At 38.4% G+C, this 24,426-nt stretch overlaps 1 protein-coding gene across 2 annotated transcripts in view; it reads left to right on the forward strand.

Moving 5' to 3' along the window:
- The window catches only part of YLPM1 (YLP motif containing 1), an 87,534-nt gene extending 68,162 nt beyond the window's left edge, over positions 1 to 19,372 (forward strand). Inside the window, exons 18-21 of one of the 2 annotated variants that reach the window (XM_003408770.4) lie at positions 2 to 53; positions 5,040 to 5,170; positions 18,481 to 18,663; positions 18,983 to 19,372. In XM_003408770.4, coding sequence (XP_003408818.1) covers positions 2 to 53; positions 5,040 to 5,170; positions 18,481 to 18,627 — 330 coding nt within the window. In that variant the 3' untranslated portion in view covers positions 18,628 to 18,663; positions 18,983 to 19,372. Of the gene's footprint in view, position 1; positions 54 to 5,039; positions 5,171 to 18,480; positions 18,664 to 18,982 lie in introns of those variants that run through there. The other variant, XM_064292753.1, reaches the window with a different exon arrangement.
- The last annotated feature ends 5,054 nt before the right edge of the window (positions 19,373 to 24,426 follow it).

A 24,426-nucleotide genomic window follows, 5' to 3' on the forward strand; every position in this document is an offset into this window, starting at 1 on the left:
GGGTTACATTCCGAAAAGCAAATGGGAGATGGACACATCTGAGGCAAAGCTAGGTGGGTATTTCCTTTTTCCTGTTTTTATATGTGATACCTGATGGTAACGGTCATAGATCTTCTGTAAGAAGAGCAAATTTGCCCCAAACCTCTGCTTAAACCAAGATTTTTGGCCTACCTTACATCGTCCTATCTATTTTGCTAGCTTTTGGTGTAATTGTATTTACATCTTGTGACAGAGAGTGAAAAGAAAAGTATTTTAGAAGAAATAGGTGATGAATTTAGTAACAACATACTGTTACTTCTAAAATCCATTCTTTTATATAAATCAGAAATGTTGGTGCTGATGAGATTCCTGCTTTGTAAAAAAAATTTGACTGCAGTACAAAATCGAACCTGATTATGAATACTTTGAATGATAATAATAAATACTAAACTTTTAAAATTAATTAAAAGGCAATTAAATTCCTTATATAAATTAGCATTCCTGGGTGGGAGGAGGTAGATACAGTTTTTGAGGAGCCTGCTTTTATAAGATTCCATTTGTATTTTCCTTCACGTTGTCTTTAGTGCCAGATTACAAAGTGAAACGGTTAAAGTGATTGTTCAAATAAAAAATTGGAGTTGCTTAATAGGAGGTTATCTGTGAAGCAGAAAATTGTATGTATCCAATGGATTTTCCTCCAATAGCTCATGGTGATGTTACATAACATTTTTTCAATGATTTTTTTTTTTTTTTTTGTCCTCACTTAAAGAGAACTATTTAACTTGTTGATTAAGATATATTAATAAAAATCTAAGAAAGTGCAATAAAGCCTTTTTGAGAAGATTAGGCTTACTGAATTATGAAGTATGACTGTCAATCTCTGTTTCTCTTCCTGGCATCGTGCTATTACTCTAAAACTGAAGTAAGCATCTAAATATCTTCAATTCATAGAAAAGTTTGAGCCATTTAGCTGCTTCACTACTGGGCCACATTGTGTGTGCTTCTGACATCAGAGGGTATGTTTTACTTACAATGCATAGGCTATGCCTTTGTTTTGCTCAACTGATCGTGTTAGCAGTTGATGTTAATCAGGTCCTGTGTTGAAAGATAGTTCCATAAGCTGGAGTATTACTATATTATCGGGGTAGATGCTTTGTTATAAACTCTAGAAAATTTTCCTAGTTTATGTCATGTAAAAATTGTGGTTACTGACGTATTCTTCTATTATTCTTCCTTCTGTGGGAAATCTTAATAATAACCAACTATCTGCTTCGGTAGACGTTTAAAGTATTTATAAGTGTTTACATGCAATTAAATATTAATAGTAATCAATCACCAATTTTTAATGATACTGCTTTAGACCTGCTTGTTTTGACATGAGATTGAATCTGTTTGTAGTTCTTTATTTTAGATTAACCTGTAAGACTAACTAAGATCACTCTTCTCTTTCTGGTTCTCAAAATAGTGATTATCTTTTGGGACAAAGATAGAGATCATAAATAAAGATATGGGGATTGTAAAAGTGATAAATTTCTTAACTAAGAATATAATCTTCATAGGCCTCATGTAATATATGATCTGGGATAATGCTTTTTTTAATTTAAGCTAGTCCATTTTCTACTTTTTCTTTCTAGTTTCTAAAGAAAAAAGAAAATAGAATCTCATTATGATGATTATTCAAGAAAATATGGTATTAAATTTAGCACTGATTTCTGGAAAAAAGTCTGGCCTGTCTACCATTTGCTTCTCAGAAAATACATTTTGTACAAATTCAGTCAATTTTAAAGACAGAACATTAGCCAGTGAATTCCAGAAATGGATTTGTTAAATAAACCATTTCAGGCTCTGAAGGTAATGAACTAGAAAATAAATTCTAACATATTTGCAGCTGGGCTTTTTTTTTTTTTGATTGTCTTTAATAAGAATGGCAATAATATCTTGTATAATAACTTTCATCTTATACAAATTATATTAAGAGCTAATCCAGCTATGGAGGAAGGCAAATTGAGTGTGAGTATTCTTGATAGAATGAGCCAGTTGAGAAGATTCTTCTCTAAAATATGACGATTTTGCATTGAAGAATTATCCTGTTTATTTTGCCTTCCTTATCATAACAAATTCAATATGTTTGATTAGCAGATACAGTTTATTTTTCTGAGGATTTTGCCAGCATTCTTAAATTCTTGGTAACATCATCATGCTGGGTGGAAACGTATGACACTTTAGCCTAATATGTTTCCACCCAGCATAATGAATCTGAAGCTGAGGAATTTTGATTTACAAATGAGTCTGCCAATGAGGAAATACCTAACTGTAGTCTTCATGCAGCTGGTTAAATCTTATTGCAGACTTCTTGATCTGTGCTCACAGAACAGGCCTGCACTACACCTGGCCTGGTGTCATGGAGCTGTTGAAGGCCCTCTGGCCCACCTGCAGTCCACATGGCTGGCTTCTGCCCGGCTGGGACACAGGCACCCTGATGCAAGGGTGGGTGTTATATGCTATGTCAGATGCTGGGATTCAGCATTGGAGCCACTAAAGTTCCAATGACATGATTTTAGTTCCTCAAACCGTGAGGACTGAAATATATGAGGCTGTTACCATCCTGCTATAAATTTCTCCATATCAAGAACTTTTACTTTTCTCACCTCAGTGTCATTTGCCTGTGCTTATGAGTTGTGTGTATAGTTCTCTTTAAGTGAGGACAATACACACAACTCATAAGCACAAATTGAGTTGCCTGTATGTCAGATTCATCTCTTCACAGCGGTGTGTAACTATTATTTGTTTACTCACATACACTTGTGTTTTCATCTTGGACAGATTTTCAGAAATACCATTTATGTTTAGACTATAAATAGATGTATCTGAAGAATTTTTCTGTTGTACTATAAAAATATATACTGTTTTGAAAATGTAAAATTCTGTGACCTTCCAAGTTGAATATTTAAAACTTCACCTTCATATTAAAAGTTCATCTTTTGAAACTCAAACCTCTGAAAATCATTAGTATGGGTGTATGGGACACCATTCTTCCTTCTACACTTAACACCCCAGATTCCTCTTCCCTCACCTTATGTCATACACCTGTGCATTTGGGCTTTCAGGATGCCATGTGGAAGAGGTGTAAGCCTTTCATCAGCCTCAAGGAGGACACTTTAAACATGTCAAAGCATGATTAAATTTCAAATTCAGCATTTCAAACAAGGGTGCTCAGACTAGAAATATCTGCTCCTGTGAACTTCCATGTTGCAAATATGGAACTCCTCATCTGTAATTTCTGTCATATACCCAGTGTATAAGGAAAAGTTTTTGCGGTTTTCACATTGCCCTTTTGCATTGCTGCCTGGTCATGCTCTGTTCTTGGAATTAAAATATGAAATTTTCCCTGTGAAGTATGTTCATGTCAAAGCTGACCTTCTAACTAAGTTTGAAAATCCTTTGCTGTTTATTTAATAAGTGTGTTGGAGTTTCCCATTCGGCTCTTCTGGTAATACTGTACATGTTGAACTGAGAACAGTTGTATTGTTTGTGGGACTTTGTTGATTTTCTAATACCATATCTTGTGTCCCTGTGCAGCCAAGGGGTCACTTCTTGAAGATTTTGTGTAACACGAGCTGTCATGCACATGTAGCTAGAGCCATTTGGTACAGCATATGACTTATGGAGGAGGTTAGAAGACTGTTTCTGTGGAAGCCATCCATGTTAAAATTCTGCCAAAGGGGGGTGATAAACTTTTCTTGGGCTGTGTAAAGTGTTGTAGTTTACCTTAACTGATTTTTCAGTTATATTGCTTCTATGGGGGAGGGATTTAAGAAATAAAAGCTTTGCCAAGTATGCAAAATTTTACTGAGTTTTGAAGCCTGTCTGATATGAATACTGTTAGTTGTGTGTGAAACTTTCCTGTTTGAAACATAAACTCACCTTCCCTCTTACCACTGCTTCTATTGCACTTCTTCTTTCATATCAAGTTCTTCCAACTTGGTGCCTAAAAAATTTCTATTCCTTACATGTTGTGCCCTATATGAAGTTCAGTGAAGTATGGTTATTGTGTGTCTCTGAAGACTTTAGGCTTTCCTCTATTGGCCTGCTTAATAATAGTGTGTTTCTGTAACCCCAGATGATTCAGAGGTTTAGTGCTTGGAAGTAGCTAAAACGTATGTATATATAAAATACAGCTCATAATGTTCCACACGTGATATTCCAAATCAGTATTGACAACAAATAAAAAAAGCAACACATTTTCATTGCATGTTCTTGAAGACATCTGAACTCATATCTCATAATTTCTGAATCAGGAGTCCCTGTGTATTTAATTGATTATAGTTTGGGGCCCTTGGAAAGCCTAGCCCGCTCAGATTGAGGAGTCAGTAAGAAAATTGAAATCTGGTCACTTTGGCTGACTAGTCCTTAGCCTCAGAATGGTCCACAGCACTTCATAGCATAACCAGAAAAAGTAGTGATCTTATATAGTCAGCTTATTCATAAACATTAACTCACAGTGAATCGTCGCATAGCAGCCCAAATCCTGAGATTCCTGTTCAATAGAAACTGTTAATCTAAAACTTTTTTAAATATTAGCTTGACTCATTGTGTTCTTGGTACTACGTGCTCTTATGTGACACAGTATTACACAGGATAGGAGATCAAATGGGTGGTGCTAATATTGTGTTTACAAAAAAAAGAGTGGAAGAAATTGTTCTTAGAAAAAACCAACTTTGCGTTTTCCTTCCGAACATAAGAGCTCTGAGGTGCTATGATTTTGGAAGGCTGGGGAGCAAGGGGGCCAGGAGACAAGTGGCTTTTCTTGTCTTTGCCCGTATTTGTTACTTAAACCACCATGATAATGGCTTCCAGTATGAACATCAGATAAACCATGGAAATTGCGCACAACTTGATATTATCTCAGCCAAGAAGATACTTTGGATCTGCAAGTGATGCTGCCCTCAGAAATGTGGATGTGCCTTCTGAAAGTGTTCCAGCTTTCTTTTCCCTTGTTTGTGTGTTTCGTGCAAACTCACACTGTTCCTTAATGCCACGGCTCTGTGTTTGTCCCCCAGACAAGTTGGATGGCTTGAGGACTGGCACTAAAAGGAAACGTGACTGGGAGGCAATTGCCAGCAGAATGGAGGATTATCTCCAGCTCCCTGATGATTATGATACTCGTGCTTCCGAGCCTGGGAAGAAGAGGGTAAGGAACTTTGTTGGTAACTGCCAGCAAACCAAGGGGCCTGTAGGCATCTGGTTTTAGAAGGTTACAGAGAGATAATTATATGACTGTGACTTTTTAGAGTGATGTAATTTATACTATATCCTATTACATGTCCAAAAGAGGAGTCAGACCTTACAAATTATCAGATCAAAATGTACAAGTAACTTAAGAGATGGAGAACAGAACCTTACGTGGCTAGGTAAGGTGTTGTCAACCTTACAGGAGTTGGAAGCAGCCACTTGTGCCATTTTGTCATGGGGGCGAAAGAGTCAGGTGCAGAGTAGGGTGTTGAGAACCTGTGCGACTTCTGAATGGATTATATGTGGAAGGTCCAGGAGTAGATGGAATCAAAGGTGACTCCTTGGGGTTTGGGCCTTCAGCACTCCATGTATGTGTTATCGTTTATGAGCTCACAAAACGCAGGGGAGTCACAGGTTTGAGAGAGAAAAATGAGAAGTTCAGTGAGGGACTGATTAAGTTAGAAGTTAAGTGAAGATGTCAAATTGTTGAATTTGCTAGTGTGAAACTCATGGGAGAGATCAGGCTGAAATTACAGATTTGGAAGTAATTAGTGTATCAGTGGTATTTAAAACAATGGGGCTGATCTTGCCCAAGGAGAAAGTATAAATAGAAAAATTAACAGGACTCAGGACTCCAAAATTTAGAAGTTCAGGTAGAGGTATTTCAAGAGGAAAAGAGTAGTCAATTGTTATATGATTCAGAGAAGTTAAGTTGGGAATAGAGAAATGGCCATTGGATTTGGCAACGTGGAGCTCAGTGATGATTGCAGTTTTCATAGAGAGATGAGGGACAGAGCCAGTTTTGGAACAGATTGAGAATGAATGGGAAATGAAGAACAGACTGCAAACGCAGACAACATTTTGGAGAGGTACTGCCATGAACAGGAGCAGAGAAATGAAGCCAGGAGATTGGACAAGTCTTTTACATAGATGTCAATTCAGTAAAAGTGATATATGTGTATATCCATTAAAACAAAATAGCAAAGCAAAAGACATATTATAGATACTGTTTTGCCTAAGATTTTTTTCTAGCTAATCTGTCTTTATCTTTCTATATAAGTATACTGCTCTTTTTAAATGGCTGCCTGGTATGCCATTGGCTGTACCATCACTTGCTTAATCAGTCCCTTGTTGATGGATGCTTATGTTGTTTCCATTTTATTGCTAATACAAACACTGCGATGAAAGTCATGGTGCATATGTCTTGGCATCTTTTTGCAAGTACATTCGTAGGGCGAATTTTAAAATCATAAGAATATATGATTTATCACTGTGACAGGTATTGTAAAATTGTTTTCCAAAAAGCTTGTACCTATATTTACACCCACATGTAAGTAAATAGACCTGTTTTTCCACATTCATACCAGAAGAGCTATTACCAAACTTTTTAACTTTTGCCTTTCTGATAGGTGGGGGGAAAAAGAAATCTCATTTTGCATTTTTTTTAATGAAGGATGATTTAGAGCATCATTTCTTCATCTTTGCATGTTGGTTATCTAGTGCTGCTGTAACAGAAATACCACAAGTGAATGGCTTTAATGAACAAATTTTTTTTATAACAGTTGAGGCTAGAAGCCTGAATTAAGGGTACCAGCTCTAGGGGAATGCTTTCTCTCTGTCGGCTCTGGGGAGAGGTCCTTTCCTCTTCAGCTTCTATTTCCTGGTTCCTTGGAGATCTTCATGTGGATTGGCACCTATCTTCCCCCATTTCTGCCTGCTCCTTTTATATTTTGTAAGAAATTAACTCAAGACACACCCTGCACTAATCCTGCCTCATTAAAATAACAAAGACAACCCATTCCCAAATGGAATTAAACTACAGACATAGAGGTTAGGATTTATAACATATTTTGGGGGGACATATTTTAGTCCATAACACAAATTGTTCTTTGTGTTTATTTTTCTATAGATTTCCTCAGAGCTTGAATATTAAAAGACTTTTTTGTTTACGAGAATATATATGCCAGTAAAACTTCAGTACAGTGGGTACCATTAAAAAGAATTCCAGGTTTTAGAGCTCCAAAAAAAAAAAAAAAAATTTTTTTTTTTTTTTTTTCAGATACTGCAGACAGTCCCTAAACCTGCCATCATCTATATGGCTTGAGGGAATGGGGGAAGGAGGTCCAATTAGTGGCCCTCCTTTTGTGCCCAGCCCTATGCCTGGGCTACTTATTCCAGCTTTGGAGCCCTGGTGGTGCAGTGGTTAAGAGTTCAGCTGCTAACCAAAAGGTCGGCAGTTCAAATCCATAAGGTGCTCCTTAGAAACCCCATGGGGCAGTTTTACGCCGTCCTGTAGAGTCGCTGTAAGTTGAAATCGACTCATCAGCAGTGGGTTTGGTTTTTGGATTCCTGTTTTAATATTGAGGCTATCAGAAGTAGCTTTTCCTTGAGAATAATAATTCAGTGTACATCTGGTAACAACGACTAATCTGGAATGAGAAATATTTTTCTCTATTTTTACTCAGCTGCCACTTTCTTAATAAAGTAGTAGGTGATCTATAAAAATAGCATGGGGCGGTATCTGACATCCTCCAACCCCACAAGGGGGAAGGAGAACCAGGATCAACAGCCCAAGGCTGATTCTTATGAGGTGAGGGTCAGACATGCCTCCTCTCTCGGCCGTCTTTACCAATTCTGACACCAACTGTCCCACAGCACTCACTGCTAGGTTTAATGATTCATCACAGTGGCCACACAGAACTCACAGATCATACTCACGGTTATGGGGTTTATTAGGGAAGTAACAGTTACAATTCAGGCTCAGGCTCTCAGGATACAGTTCTTCCATCAGTTCTACCTCTTCCCAACTGTGCTCACAGGCGCATCTCTCTGTGGCCCTAGGCCTCTCCCCAAAGGTACTTAGCTTTCTCTCTCCATGGGCCAGAAAGCCCACCACACTGTCTCCTGCTGCCAGGTCTCTTCTGCCAGATCTCCCTTGCCACTGCTTCTCACTGTCTTCAGGGATACAGCTTGCTCTCTCTCTCTTTCTTGGTCTCAGTCTCCTGCTTCCAGGAGCTTAGCACAGGCGTCCCAGGTTCAAAGGATGTGCTCTCTTCTCCTGGATGTTCTTCCTTGGTGGTGGTAAGATCCACTTTGCTCTGGAATTGGCTCTCTTTTAAGGCAAAACTGACCAATCCACTTGGTAGGCTGCAATTACCTTATCACACAGCCCCACCCAGTCACTTGGGTGGGAGTTACAAGACCATGGATAGAAAGGCCACACATGAAAGTAATCATTCGCACCACAGATCTCATGTAATTTTCTTTGTGAGTTGGGTGAGGCAAAGAGCTGAGCAGCACACTTGCAGTTCTTTACAGTGGCTCCTCTTTAAGCCTCCTCCCCTGCCTTACACCCTGATTTCACATAGTTTTTAATTCTCAAGCCAGTCCCCAAAATCAATATCAGAGTATAAGGAAGTCCTATAGGTAGAAAGAAATGCTAGGTACATTCCTCATTCCTTTCTTGGGGTCTCTCAATTTATATAATTCTTTTTTTGGAAATACCAGATGAGTTCCTGGGATTTACTTCTATAACAAAAAGGTAGTTCTGTAGAGTTGATCACACTAGAATTTTACCTAAGTGGTTAGGCTTTAAAATATAACTTATTTTTTTAAAGTTTCACTTGCTTAAGGAAAAAAAAAAAAAAAGCCATGGCCGTTGAGTTGAACTCCGACTCATAGCAACCTTATAGGAAAGAGTAGAACTGCCTTATAGAGTTTGAAAGGCTGTAAATCCTTACAGAAGTAGATTGCCAAATCTTTTTATCATGGAGCAGCTGGTGGGTTCAAACTGCTGACCGTTTGGTTAGGAGCCAAGTGCTTAACTACTGTGCCACCAGGGCCCCTTTTCACTTGCTTAGTTAGGTATTAAATGGTAGCTCAAAGGCCATCTAAGATACTCCACTGGTCTCACCCCATCAGGAGCAAGGGAGAATGAAGAAAACCAAAGGCACAGGGGAAAGATTAGTCCAAAGGACTAATGGACCACAACTACCACAGCCTCCACCAGACTAAGTCCAGCACAAATAGGTGGTGCCTGGCTACCGCCACCAGCTGCCTGGACGAGGATCACAATAGAGGGTCCCAGACAGAGCTGGAGAAAAATGTAGAACAAAATTCCAACTCTTAAGAAAAAAAAAGGCCAGACTTACTGGATTGACAGAGACTGGAGAAACCCTAAGAGTATGGCCCCCGGACACCCTTTTAGCTCAGTAACAAAGTCAGTCCTGAGGGTTACCCTTCAGCCAAAGATTAGATAAGCCCATAAAACAAAATGAGATCAAATGGACATACCAGCCTAGGGGCAAGGACAAGAAGGCAGGAGGAGACAGGAAAGCTGGTAATGGGGAAACCAAGGTCGAGAAGGGGAGAGTGTTGACATGTCATGGGCTTGGCAATCAGTGTCACAAAACAATTTGTGTATTGTTTAATGAGAAGCTAGTTTGCTCTGTAAACCTTCATGTAAAGTACAATAAATAAAAAAAATGGTAGCTCAAGTGAACTTTAATTTGCATTTCTTTGATGACTGTAGGAGGTAAACATTTCCATGGTATTTGTTTGCTGGACTTACATGTTTTAGAAGTATTTTTGGTGACAAGGGATGAAATATATGTACCTCAAACATTTGAATATTAGTGAAAATTTTTCTGTATTATAACTTTTTTTCCCCATGGAGAGAGGTGGCCAAAGAAAATGTGGTATAAATTTCAATAAAAGCATCTCTAGGTAGATAAGGAAAAAAAGATGGGGACAGTGGTGGTTCAGTGGTAGAATTCTCCTCTTGCATGTGGGAGACCCAAGTTCCATTCTTGGTCAGTGCGCTCCGTGTGCAGCCAACACCTGTCTGCCAGTGAAGGCTTGTGTGTTGCTGTGATGCTGAACAGGTTTCAGCAGAGCTTCCTAACTAAGATAGTCTAAGAAGAAAGGCCTGGTGATCTACTTCCAAAAATCAGCCAATAAAAACCCTGTGGATTTGAATAGCAGGGAAATTCCTCAGTATGACTCAGGGCATATATGAAAAGCCAACAGCCAATATTATACTTAATGTAGAAAGACTGAGAGCTTTCACCATAAAATCAGGAACAAAACAAGGGTGCTTGCTCTCACTGCTTCTATTCAACATTGTATTAGAACTCATAGCCAGAGAAATAATACAAGAAAAAGAAATTAAAATTATCCAGATTGGAAAAGAAGTAAAATTATCTCTATTCATGGGTGACGTAATCGTATATTTAGAAAACCCAACAGAATCCACAAGAAAACTTCTAGAGCTAATAGAGGAATTAGGAAAGTTACAGGTACAAAGTCAACAAACAAAAATGACTTGGGTTTCTGTGCACCAGCAATGAGAAATCTGAAAGGAAAATTAGGGAAACAATTCCATTTACAATAACATTTAAGAGAATAAAATACTTAGGAATAAATCTAACCAGGGATGTGAAGGACTTATACAATGAAAATTATAAAACACTGGTGAAAGAGATTAAAGAAGACTTAAATAAATGAAAAGATGTTCCATGTTCATGGATTGGAAGACTTAATATTGTTAAGATGTCAAGGCTGCCCAAAGCGATCTGTAGATTCAACGCAGTCCTCATTAAAATTCCAACAGCCTTCTTTACAGAAGTAGAAAAACCAATCGTCAACTTCATATGGAAAGGCAAGAGGCCCCGAATAGCTAAAACAATGTTGAAAGAGAAGAACAAAGTAGGAGGACTCATACTTCTTGATTTTAAAATACACTATACAGCTGCAGAATCAAAGCAGCCTACTACTGGTATAAGCATAGACACTAGACCAATGGAATAGAATTGAAAGTCCAGAAATAAACCCACACATCTGTGGTCAACTGATTTTTGACAAGGGTGCTAAGTCCATTTGACAGGGAAAGAAGAGTCTTCAATAAATGGTGCTGGGAAAATTGGATTTGCATATGTGGAAAAATGAAATGGGATGTGTGCCTCACACTGTACACAAAAACAAATTCAAAGTGGATTAAGGACCTAAATGTGCAAACCAAAACCATAAAATTCTTAGAAGAACAAGCAGGGGCAATGCGGTCAGGCCTAACTTTCAACAATGGATTCTCTAATACAATAACAAAAGCACAAACAGCAAAAGACAAAATAAATAAATGAGACCTCATAAAAATTAAACACATTTGTTCATCACTTTTTTTGATCATCAAAAGACTTTACCAAAAAAAATGAAAAGACAAACTACCGACTGGGGGAATATCTTGGGAAACCATATATCTGACAAGAATCTAATAATCAAAAAATACATAAAAGTTTTATAGCTTAACCACAAAAAGACAAATAACCCAATCATAAAATGGGCAAAGGACATGAATAGACATTTCACCAAAGAGGACATTCAAGTGACCACCAAATGTACGAAAAGACACCCAGTGTCATTAGCCATCAGAGAGATGCAAATCAAAACCACAGTGAGATACCATTTAACTCCCTCAAGAATGGCTAAGATAAAACAACCACAACAACAAAAAAAAAGCATTGGCAAAGATGTAGGGAAATTGGAACCCTTAACCATTGCTGGTAGGAATGCCAAACAGTACAGCCATTGTGGAAAACAGCGTGGCAGTTCCTCAGAAAACTAAAAGTGGAACTACCATAAAAAAAAAAAATTCCACCCCTAGGTATATACCAAAAGACTTGAAAGCAGAGACTTGTACACCAGTGTTTATTTAAGCACAGTTCACAATAGCCAAAAGGTAGAAACAACCTAAATGCCCACCAACAAAGTATGGCACATACATACAATGGAATACTACTCAGGCAGTAGGAGAAATGCAGTCTCAGTACATGCAACAGTATGGATGGAGCTTGAAGACATTATGTTGAGCAAAATAAGCCAATCACAAAAGGACAAATATTGTATGACCTCACTTACGTAAAAAGACAAGAAAAGGCAAATGTATAGAGACCAAGAGTTGCAATAGTGAAGGATTCTATGGGCAAAATATTAAACAATGCAGGAAGGATCAAAAGAAAATGGAAGGAATACACAGAGTCATTATACCAAAAAGAGTTGGTTGGTGTTCAGCCATTTCAGGAGGTAGCATATGATCAGAAACTGATGACACTGAAGGAAGAAGTCCAAGCTGCACTGAAGGCATTGGCAAAAAAGCAAGGCTCCAGTGAGATGTTTCCACAAATGGATGAAAGGCAGGTAGTGCTCACTGATCCATGCCAAGAAATTTGGAAGATGGCTTCCTGGCCAACCGACTGGAAGAGACACGTTATTTATGCCTGTTCCCAACTGAATGAGGAAATTATTGGACAATATCATTAATATCACACACAAGTAAAATTTTGCAGAAGATCATTCAAAAGTGGCTGCAGCAGTATATCGACAGGAAACTGCCAGAAATTCAGGCCAGATTTAGAAGAGGTCATGGAACCAGGGATATCATTGATGATTTCAAATGGATCCTGGCTGAAAGCAGAGGATACCAGAAAGATGTTTACCTGTGTTTTATTGACTATGCAAAAGCATTTGACTGTGTGGATCATAACAAATTATGGATAACATTACAAAGAATGGGAATTCCAGAACATTTAATTGTGCTTATGAGGAACCTGTACACAGATCAAGAGGGAGTTGTTCGAACAGAACAAGGGGATACTGCATAGTTTAATGTCAGGAGAGGTATGTGTCAGGGTTGTATCCTTTCACCATACGTATTCAATCTGTATGCTGAACAAATAATCTGAGTAGCTGAACTCTATGAAGAAGAGCGGAGCATTAGGATTGGATGAAGACTCCTTAGTAACCTGCAATATGCAGATGACACAACCTTGCTTACTCAAAGTGAAGAGGACTTGACACACTTACTGATGAAGATCAAAGACCACAGCCTTCAGTATAGATTACACTTCAACATAAAACAAAAATCCTCACAACTGGACCAATAAGCAACATGATGATAAACAGAGAAAAGATTGGAGTTGTCAAGAATTTCATTTCACTTGGATCCACAATCAACAGCCATGGAAGCAGCAGTCAAGAAATCAAGAGTGCATTACATTGGGCAAATCTGCTTCAAAAGACCTCTTTAAAGTGTTGAAGAGCAAAGGTGTCACCTTGAAGACTAAGATACACCTGATCCAAGCCATAGTGTTTTCAGTTGCCTCATGTGCATGCAAAAGGTGGACAATGAATAAGGAAGACCAAAGAAGAATTGACGCCTTTGAATTGTGGTGTTGGTGAAGAATATACTGTGGACTGCCAAAAGAATGAACAAGTCTGTCTTGGAAGAAGTACAACGAGAAGCAAGGATGGTGAGACTATGTCTTACATACCTTGGACATGTTATCAGGAGGGAGAAGGAGATCATGCTCGGTAAAGTAGAGGGTCAGTGAAAAAAAGGAAGACCCTCAATGAGATGGTTTGACACAGTGGCTGCAGGAGTGGGCTCAAGCATAACAATGATCGTGAGGATGGCACAGGGCCAGGCAGTGTCTCATTCTATAGTGCATGGGGTCAGTATGAGTCAGAACCAACTCGATGGCACCTAAGAACAACAACGTAGAGGCCGAAATTTATTAGTAGTACCAGGGGCTGGAGGGAGGGAGGAGGGGAGGTTAACAGTGATGGAAAAATTGAATTGATTAAGGGTAGGGTTGCACACCCGATTATTGTAATTGCTGCAAAATTATAAGTTGTACACCTGTAAAAAGTTGACTTGGCAAAAATTGTGTGATAGGTGTGTTTACAACAGCAGCTAAACAAAAAAAGAGTAGCTGCTGAGGCTGCTTATGTACAACCAAAAACCTCATGGGATTTGGTTTCTTGGTGTGGAGGTTTAGGGTCATGGTTTCATGGGACATCTCAGTTTATTGCCCTGATAACATGTTTGATGCTTCTGTTCTACCTCCTAATTCGTTGCATAGTGCCTGGGGTCGTAAAAGCTTGCAAGTAGCCATCCAGGGCATAACAATTGGTCTCTATTCACCTGGACCAAGAGAGGAAGAAGGACAATCAGGGATAGGAGGAGGATATGGAATGTGTAGCTAAATACCTCCATGAACAACTGCCTCCTTTGCCATGAGACCAGAAGAACTGGATGGTGGCCGGCTACCATTACTGAACATTTTGCTCAAAGATTCCATAGTAGAATCCTGATCAAAGGGAAGAAAATGTAGAACAGAATTTCAAATTCTCATGGACTCTAGATTTTCTGGAGCCATGGAGGATAGATGAACCCCTGAAACTATTGCCCTGAGATACTCTTTAAACCTTAAACCAAAAATATCCCCTGAAGTCATCTTAAAACGGAACAGTAGCTTAGCTTAACTAGTAAAAAAGTCTGCCTTGAGCATTATGCTCTTTTGAGAACTGTCTACATGGGATCAAACTGATGACAGCAACTTGAAAGATTAGATAGAAACCTTAAGGGGCAGTGAATTTATTTAATGAAGGAGGAGCAACTCAGAAAATTAGGGTGAGAATGTTTGCACAATTCGAAGAATGTAATCAGTGTCCCAAAATTGTACATGTAGACACTGTTGAATTCACATATGTTTTGCTGTGCATATTCTCAGCAACAAAATAAAATTTGGGGAAAAAAACTCAATGGATTACAGCGGTCCCATCTGCAAGTAGTCGGTTGTGCGTGGGGTTGGCTTAAGTCAGACTCGACAGCACCTAACAACAACAGGTAGATTAGGAGGAGCACTGACATTTAAAAAGGCGTTTCTAGCTGAAGGTCATTTATTCTACTCCTTATATATTTTCTTTTATATTTTTAGTGTTATGGTAATCATTCATTCATTCTACAGCATTGAATATCCATGTATCAGCCCTGTGGGTAAGGCTTCTTAAGGAGCAACCTCCAATGGAGGAGCCCAACATATAAGTAAATAATTTTAATATAGCATCAGTATATATTAGAATCGTGAATGATTTCCAGATATTTTAATTTCAAGTTTAAAACTTTGGGCAGTTACACCAAAACATACTGCTTATTTTTTAAAAAATACATGCCTTTTCTTCTAATCCCACATTCTTTATTCTGTCTGAATTTTAAAGACCTAGAATTTAAACCAGGGATTTAAAAGGTAGCTCTTAGTTTATTCAGGGTGAGATTGATCAGTGTATTTAACTCTGTGCTAAGGATGGTCATGGATTTAAATTTACTGTGTGCTGGTTACAGCATTCAGTGGTCCCAGTCTGTCTATCGATCATTCATCCCCCTTAGCCATAGCTATCTTTCTCTAAAATGTCTACCCTTGATCTCAGAGGAGCGGATAGAGTGTGTATGAATCAGAATAAACACATCAGCATTAATGGGCAGAAGGCTCTGAGATCTTTGTATATAAAAGCTGACATCATTTATTAGGCGTTTTACTAAAGGCTATGAAAGAAACTAAACCAGAAGTTCTCCACACTCCAAAATCTTTAAGAAGAGTCAAGTGTTGTCAATAATTTTACTGCTATTACTACCTATCTTCCTGTTTGGTCAAGTGGTTGGTTCTTGGAAAAGCCTAGTCATTTCATTACCAGTCTTGCAAATGATAATGAGGAAAGTCAGTGTACCTCTGAGAGCGGTAACGAATTTCCAGGTCTAGTGTAAAAAGCATAGTATTTTTCCATGCCCTGGTTCCCTTGTCACAGATAATAAACCGCAAGCCGTATCTAAAATACAATATCTGTAGACATTGGTGCCGTGCACTGCAAACAACTGTTTCATAGTCTCTCTTTTGAAGAATTCAAAATTTTACAGAATGTATATAAATTTTTATTTGTATTAGTAATATAATATGTAGGTATCTGCATTTAAAAAAAAAAATCAGAGTACCATAAATTATGGTATCAGTTGGGTCAGTCTCTTGGTCTCTTTATCTCATGAATGAAAGTAACAATACCAGCTCCCTGTTTTCTCTCTCTTAAGATTAAATTTCAATTGGCATAACATAGTTTATAAAGAATATGTTCTACATTCTACTTCAGTGAGTAGCGTCTGGGGTCTTAAAAGCCTGTGAGCGGGCATCTAGGATACTCCACTGGTCTCACCCCTTTGGGAGCAAGGAACAATGAAGAAAACTAAAGATACAAGAGAAAGATTAGTCCAAAGGACTAATGGACCACATCTACTACGGCCTCCACCAGACTGAGTTCAGAGCAACAAGATGGTGCCCGGCTACCACTGGCTCTGCTCTGCTCTGACAGGGATCACAATAGAGGGTCCCGGACAGAGCTGGAAAAAAATGTAGAACAAAATTCTAACTCAGAAAGAAAGACCAGACTTGCTGGCGTGACAGAGACTAGAGAAACCCTGAGAGTATGGCCCCTGGTTACCCTTCTAGCTCAGTAATGAGTTCACTCCTGAGGTTCCCCCTTCAGCCAAAGATTGAATAGGCCCATGGGACAAAACAAGACTAAAGGGGCGCACCAGCCCTGGGGCAGGGACTGGAAGGCAGGAGAGAACAGGAAAGCTGGTAATAGGGAACCCAGGGTTAAGAAGGGAAAGTGTTGACATGTCATGGGGTTGTTAACCAGTGTCATGGAACAATGTGTGTACTAACTGTTTGATGAGAAACTAATTTGTTCTGTAAACCTTTATGTAAAGTACAGTAAAAAAAAAAAAAATTCAAGAAATACTAATTGTGTAGAAATAAATAAAAGTCAGTCCTTGACTTAGGGTTTTTATAGTCTGCCAGGAAGACAGATCCATAACTGGATAATTATAATACAGCCTGGAAGTTCAAAAGTAGATGTGTCAAAATCCAGAAGTAACTCCTGGGAAGGAATGACTAATTATTTGACTGGCAAAGGAAAAGAGAGGAAAAAGCAGAGAATGATTGCTAGACTCATGTCAGGGGACAATGTTAGGGAAAAGACATTTCAGGAAGAGGAAACAGCAAGTGCAAAGTTACAGAGATGTGAAATGCACAGTGTGCTCTTAGAGCTAGAAGTAATTTTGTATTGCTTGTCAAAAACGCTGTAGGGCACAATACAGGGGAAGTTATCACAATTAAACTAAATCAAAAGCTAAGAAGCTTCCTGAACACAACCAAACACTTGGATTGGGGGAGGAGGAAGGCCTAGGGACCGTGGTTTCGGTGGACATCTAGGTCAATTGGAATAACAAAGTTTATTAAGAAAACATTCTGCATCCTACTTTGATGAGTGGCATCCAGGGTCTTAAAAGCTTATAAATGGCCGTCTAAGATGCATCAGTTGGTCCCGACCCACCTGGAGCAAAGGAGAATGAAGAACACCAAAGATGCAAGGAAAATATTAGCCCAAGAGACAAAAGGGCCACATAAACCAGAGACTCCATCAGCCTGAGACCAGAAGAACTAGATGGTGCCCGGGCACCACCACCAATGACCACCCTGACAGGGAACATAACAGAGAGTCCCTGACAGAGCAGGAAAAAATTGTGATGCAGAACTCGAATTCACGTTAAAAAGACCAAACTAAGTGGTCTGACTGAGACTGGAGGAACCCTCAAAGACATGGCCCCCGGATGCTCTGTTAACCCAGAACTAAAACCATTCCTGAAGCCAGCTTTTCAGACGAAGATTAGACTGAACTGTGAAACATAAAATAATACTCGTGAAGAGTGTGCTTCTTAGTTTAAGCAGATACATGATACTAAATGGGCGACTCCTGTCCAGAGACAGCATGAGAAGGCAGAAAGGGACAGGAGCTGGTTGGGTGGATACGGGAAACCCAGTGTGGAAAGGAGGAGTGTGCTGTCATAAGGATTGCACCTAGTGTCACATAACAATCCCAATATGTGTATAAATTTTTGTATGAGAAATTAACTTGAACTGTAAGCTTTCACCTAAAGCACAATTAAAAAAAAAAAAATGCTGTAGGGAAAGGAGTTAAAGCAGGTGAGAGTTGTGACCGCACGTATTTTAGGAAGATTACTCTTGGCAAAATGAATTTGAGGGGATGAGAATGAAGACGGGAAGGCTAGGTAGAAGTTAGTGCTTTACTTCAGTTGAGAAGTAAGGTCAGTGAACTAACATGGAGTGGCTGAGGAGATGGAGAGGAAAGGACTGAGCTGAGACCTCAACTGTTCCAGAGGTAGAATGGCTGGGACTTGGTAGTTGACCAGCCATATATGACTTAAAATATATGGCTTCCTCTAATTCCCTCAGGTTAATTTTTAATTGTTTACACTCCTAGTTTCACATTAGTTATCCTACTCCTTAGATTATTCAGAGAGGGAGGAGGCCCTTTGTATGTTTATTTTTCCTAAAGCCCAGACTAATGTTGTGTTCTTTTTAGGTGAGATGGGCAGACCTGGAAGAAAAGAAGGATGCAGATAGAAAAAGGGCCATAGGTTTTGTGGTCGGACAGACTGATTGGGAGAAGATCACAGATGAAAGTGGTCACCTGGCTGAAAAAGCCCTCAATCGAACCAAATATATATGAGACTTAGTTTTTGATCGGAATCATTGTTCCTCTAAGGTAAGAGTGCACAGTCATATAAATAGCCTACTGTGTGGTTGCTTTGGAGGGTTTGAGATAAAGAAGACAGCATGCCTTACAAAAAATGCTTCTCTTCCCTTTATTATTTTCTGGTTCTAAAAAGAGTTAAGTCTCTGCTAGTTGCTAACATTGACAATGCCAGGAAGCAATAAAGGGAAGCAATTTTCGGTAACCTGGCCCACTTATAAAACATAAGACCTGAGAAAAGCTTGCATTCTGTAGATTTGGAAAGGAGTGGAGTGATGTGAACTACTTGCCTATTCTTCCCTGGCTTGACAGCCTTTTCTTTTCTTTCCAGGTGGTTCGTTTTGAGGTGATCTGAAGCCAAGGCCTCACAGAGCTTCGTTGTGTGTCACCTTGCTTCCACGTTTCAGTTTTTGTTTTGTATTCTACTGCTTTAGTTTTTTAAAGTTCTCCAGTGTCCCCAAGAGGTATTAGAATCTTGCTGTACCCAAGCAAGACATTAATTTTTCTTTTTAACTATTTTGGGGAGGGAGGGAGCGATAGCTTAACTTCTGAAGCCAGGTGGGGTCCACTGGAGGATTCTGACAGAATATTTCCTTCACTGTACAATGTCACGGACTATCTCTATCGTCATTGCTTTGTGGCTGTTTTTGTTTTTTACTGTATGTAACTGGTAGCTGATTGTAGTAGGATTAAAAACAATAAACTTTCATGATAAAGCCAATGAGATTCATGGGCTATATAGCATGGGCCCGTTTCTCTTGTTTTATTTTCTTAATTTTATTTTTATTTCATGTGTCCTAATTCCATGCTAGCTGAACATCCCCAAACCTCTTTCCTATTGAATATTATATAGCTCAATGATTGCATAGCACATGTCATAAATACAAGGTTCAGTGATGTTCAAACACTCATCTTTGTTTTATAGCTGATTTCTTTCTCTATCTTAGCATCTTGAAGACTGGTAGAGACCAATTTCAAATACTCATCAGCTCCCTGAAGCATATCTTCTGTAACATAATGTTTTCTTTTGGCCTTTTGTTGTTGTTGGTCCTTCCTCCTACCCTCCATCTCTTCTTTACTTGCTCTTTTCACTTTCTCCCTTTATGTTCTGTTTTGGTTTTTACCTGATCTAGCTTTGAAACCCTGGTGCACAGAACTGATATACTCCATGGAACTCGGGAGCTTGTTGCCTTACTGCCGAATTTGAATTGTTGATTTTGTAAATCAAGATTGCAGGGAAAGAGTATAGAGATTCAGAGTCCTCTGACTTGTAACCTTGAAAAGCCTGCCAAGTTTTCAAGTTCTTGCCAAATTGCTCATTATTGGAAAGCGTGGCCTTCTGAATGGAATGTCTTCTCTTGTGGATAATACCAGGTGGAACCCAGAAACATACAGAGCTAAAGCCTAAATATTACACCCACTAAATATTACCTAAATAAAGCCTAAATATTACCTAAATATTACACCACTTATCGACATGGCTAGGATCCAAAGAGACTAGGTTGTTGTGTGAAAATCAGCATTATGTGAAAATAGAGGATGACCACATTAGCTCACAAAATGGAGGATGATTACGTCTTTACATAACTGCCAAATTACATTATTACATAATTGCCAGACCACTGAGTATCATGGTCTAGCCAAGTTGACACATAACCATAACTGTCACTGCCAGCGTTAACTCTCGCTTTGCCCCTTGGCGTTCATTACTGCCAGATATACATCGATAATGTGCAAAATAGTCGGGTAGTAGATTTTTTACTATTGTCATAAATGCGAAATGTTGGATAATGAGGTAGTCAGTAAGTGAGGAATAGGTGTATTCCTATTTAAAAACAGAAAAGGGGCTCTTCTCTTTTCATTCTACAAGGAAATAAAGTGAGTGGGTTAGTGGGTTAGCACTATTTCTATTTTATAATCCAACTCAGCAAGTTGTAAGTTTGCTCACAAAAAGCTTAAGTATTTTGAACTGTTCTTTTTCAGGCTATAGACCAAGAATCCTTTAGTTTTATGACCTATGTTAAATACTGTGTGAATAGAGCTAATATTTACTAGCATTTCAATAGTATCACTTTGGGTTCAAAAACTTGAAATTTTAGTACTGAAGACTCTAATGGGAAATCCTGACAACCTTTTGTACTTTTATCTTCTCTGAAATTCTGGATGTTTAAACATAAGATGCTTTAAGTTCATTAACCAGTCAATATTGAATGTGTAATTTGCTACATTAAATAACTTCCAATGTTTGTAGTATTTAATAAGCTATTTCATTTGCTTATTTGGCCTACAATACATTTCTGTGAACTCGTCTTTCTCAACAATATTTATTATGTTGAATGAAGGTACATCACAGGAATTACTGTTTGTACTGTGACCCATTTACTAGTTACCAAATCTACCAATGTCTGTTATCGTCAAAAGAAAACTTCAAGAATGTGTTCTCTAGTTCAGAAGAAAATGGAGGCATACATGTTCTTCTAGAGGATAGTTTGTTAGTTGTCCTTAACCTTTTTCCCTCTGATTGACAGTATTCAGGATAAAAGCAGAAACCAAACCCATTGCCCTCAGAGTTGACTCCAACTCATGGCAACGCTGTAGTATTCAGGATGCCAGTGGCCATATGCAAATTAGCATAAGAGGTAGTAATCACTGATGAATCACTCATGTTTTTGTCTTGTGGCCGTGACTTTGTGTCTGTGCTCTCATGCCAAGAAGAGTCTTTGAAGAGTAAATAGAGTCAGAAAGGGCCTCTACCAGTTTTCAGAAGACATAGGTTAAACATGGTCTTTGGGGTGAATGTAAGAGTGTTGCCTACTTTAGGAAACTGGCATAACAAATAACCTCAATGCAAGGAGATTGATGAAAAAGATACATTTGAGAGTCAGGGATTAGGCACCAAAAAGAAAGTAATACTCCCAATTGGTATTTGACTTTGCTAGTCTGATATGGGCCTGTTAAGAAATTCTTAAAGTGGCATTATCATTAGAAGCAGAATAGGATAGGAAGTCCAAGGATATCTTGGAGAAATTTGGCGTGGGTAGAAAATGCTTTGCTATTTCAAATATTTTAAGTTTGTTAAGAGGCATGTCCTTGGAATATAGCGGACTAAACTTGGATTCCATTTATCTGCTAGCATTTTATTTTTATTAACATTTTCTTATCTCAGATAACTGCTTGGTATGTGTTTTTAAATTTTTGTTTTAGTCATATTAGGTTTATTTAAAATTGTGACGTCTTATGTCTTAACACAAAACAGTCTGATGTTGGGAAAAGTTTCTGATACCTTGGTGGGGAAAGTTCCTAATATCTTTAATGTTTCGATCTTTTCAAGAATATTTAAAGTCTCTTCTGGGCAATTAACTTGGTAAATGAAATGCAGGAACTTTTCTATTTGGGAATCATTTATTTAGGGCTAAGTTGGCATATTCAAAATATTTTAATTACTGATCGCAGAGATGGGAAGCCAGTAATAAAACAATGGTCCATTTGTTGGCATTTATTTGACTCACATAATTTTCCGAAAGTTTGAATTTAATTCAGATATCAGTGACTAACCCAGAAGTTTATTGACAAAGATAAAATCTTCAGTTTCTGGTTGGATCTATTTCCCTTCTTAAAGAGTTGTTATCATGATAGGACAAACCAAAGTAGGTACCATCTCATCTACAGACTAAGTATTAAATTCTTAATTGGATTGACTAAAAATTTCAGCCTAGGTTTTCTTTACTTTGGAAGGCTGTTAGTTTTTGTGCAAAAGTATTGTATCTTGCTAACTGTGCAAGTTGCAGTTATTTTGGTAATAGGTGCCTGGAGCCTGGCTTACTGCTAAGACTGTAAAAGCAGCAGGTTCTTTGCTACAACGAGAACATACAGATTTTAGAGTTTTAATCCTGAGCTACCAAAACAAGATAAGTTTAACTAAGCTATAGAAAGAACCCTGGTGGTGTAGTGGTTAAGTGCTACAGCTGCTAACCAAAGGGTCAGCAGTTCAAATCCACCAGGCGCTTCTTGGAAACTCTATGGGGCAGTTGTACTCCTTCCTATAGGGTCGCTATGAGTCGAAATTGACTCGATGGCACTGGGTTTTTTATAGAAAGAATGTATTAGCATGCATTTAGTATGTATTGGAAATATTAGAATGTATTTAGTAGTGACAGACCCTAATACAAATTCAGCTTCCTCTTAGAAGCTCTGTGACAATAAGCAAATCACTTAACCTGTCTGGGCTTCAGGTTCCTTACCTGTAAAATGAATATAACAAAACACACCTACTAAAGGTTGCTGTGAGGATTAAATTGAGATAATGCACGTAAGCTGCTTGGCACAATAACAAGAACATAAAGCTCAGTAATTGGTAGCTGTCATCATTATTATGACTCTTGCACTTGTTTTCACACGCTGTTTTGAAATTCAAGATTTCCAGTTCAGTTGGAGGTAATTGTCTCCTTTTGTATCAGCTACTATAGACTGGTGGTGCAGAGGTTGAGAGCTTGGCAGCTAACCAAAAGGTCAGCAGTTTGAATACACCAGCTGCTCCTTGAACACCCTATGGGGCAGTTCTAGTCTGTCCTATAGGGTCGGTATGAGTTGGAACCAACTCAATGGCACCTAACAACAACAACTATAGACTGAGTGTGCCATATGAAACAGTACAGTGTGAGTGGGTTGGAAGAATAATTGTTCAGAAGTATTTTCAGATAACCCAGGACGCTGATTTTCAGAACCACTGTGGATGCTTAAGAGGCTTGTGTGCAAAGGCTGATTATTAAATGCCCAGGAAGGCATGGAGGGTAACAGAAAGCAGTGTTTTGTCCACAGGTGTGAACAAAAGTGAGGGCACTGAAGCATTGATTTGCCTTGATTTTCACGAATTCAAAGAGAAAATAATTTTATGAATAGGCAATATATTCATATGGTATAAAATTCAGAAGATTCAAGAGAGTATATATTAAAAAGTCTCACTTCCCTCCCAGCCCCCAGCCTCCCACTACCTCATCTGTAGAGGCAATCAGAGTTAACTTTTTGTGTCCTTTCAGAAAAATTCTATGAATAAGCATTAAACGTATACATTTTTCCTGTTTGTTTTATTTTTGGTTTACCCAAATGGCGGAATGTTATAAACACTACCTTGTTTATTTTTTTCCTTTAGCAGTATGTTTTACAGATAATTCGGATTATATATAAGCATGCCCATTCTCATTTTCCTTGTTGAATTTCCCAAAGGTGCATTCTAATTGTAAGGGGGTTTACTGAAGAATTTTAGAAATTGCTTTGACTCTTCTCCTATGTATATAGCATGGAATATATTGTTTTTGTGTGTATATGTATTTAATTCTATGCAGTTTGATCATGTGTGGGTTCGTGTATCCATTTCCACCTTCTTCCCTCCCCCACCTCATCCGTAACCATTAATCTGTTCTCCATTTGTATAATTTTGTCATTTCAGGAATGTTATATAAATGAAAGCATACAGTATGTGGTCTTTTGGGATTGGCTTTTTATCTTTTTCACTTGGCGTGATTACCTTGAGATTCATCCGAGTTTCTGTGTGTATCACCAGTTTGTTTCCTGATACTGCTGAGTAGTATTCCATCCCATTCTTTTTATGGCTGCAGAAAATTTCATTTTATAGTTCACCATAATTTAATTTTCCACATCTGTTGAGGAATATCCATGCTATCTTTTACTGCTATAAATTGTCATTTTCATATATTCTGATCACTCTGCCATTCCTGTACTTGTCTAATCTCTTAACAATGATGGCATCCTTTACAT

The sequence above is a fragment of the Loxodonta africana genome, chromosome 10, assembly GCF_030014295.1.
Source record: "Loxodonta africana isolate mLoxAfr1 chromosome 10, mLoxAfr1.hap2, whole genome shotgun sequence".
Classification (NCBI taxonomy): domain Eukaryota; kingdom Metazoa; phylum Chordata; class Mammalia; order Proboscidea; family Elephantidae; genus Loxodonta; species Loxodonta africana.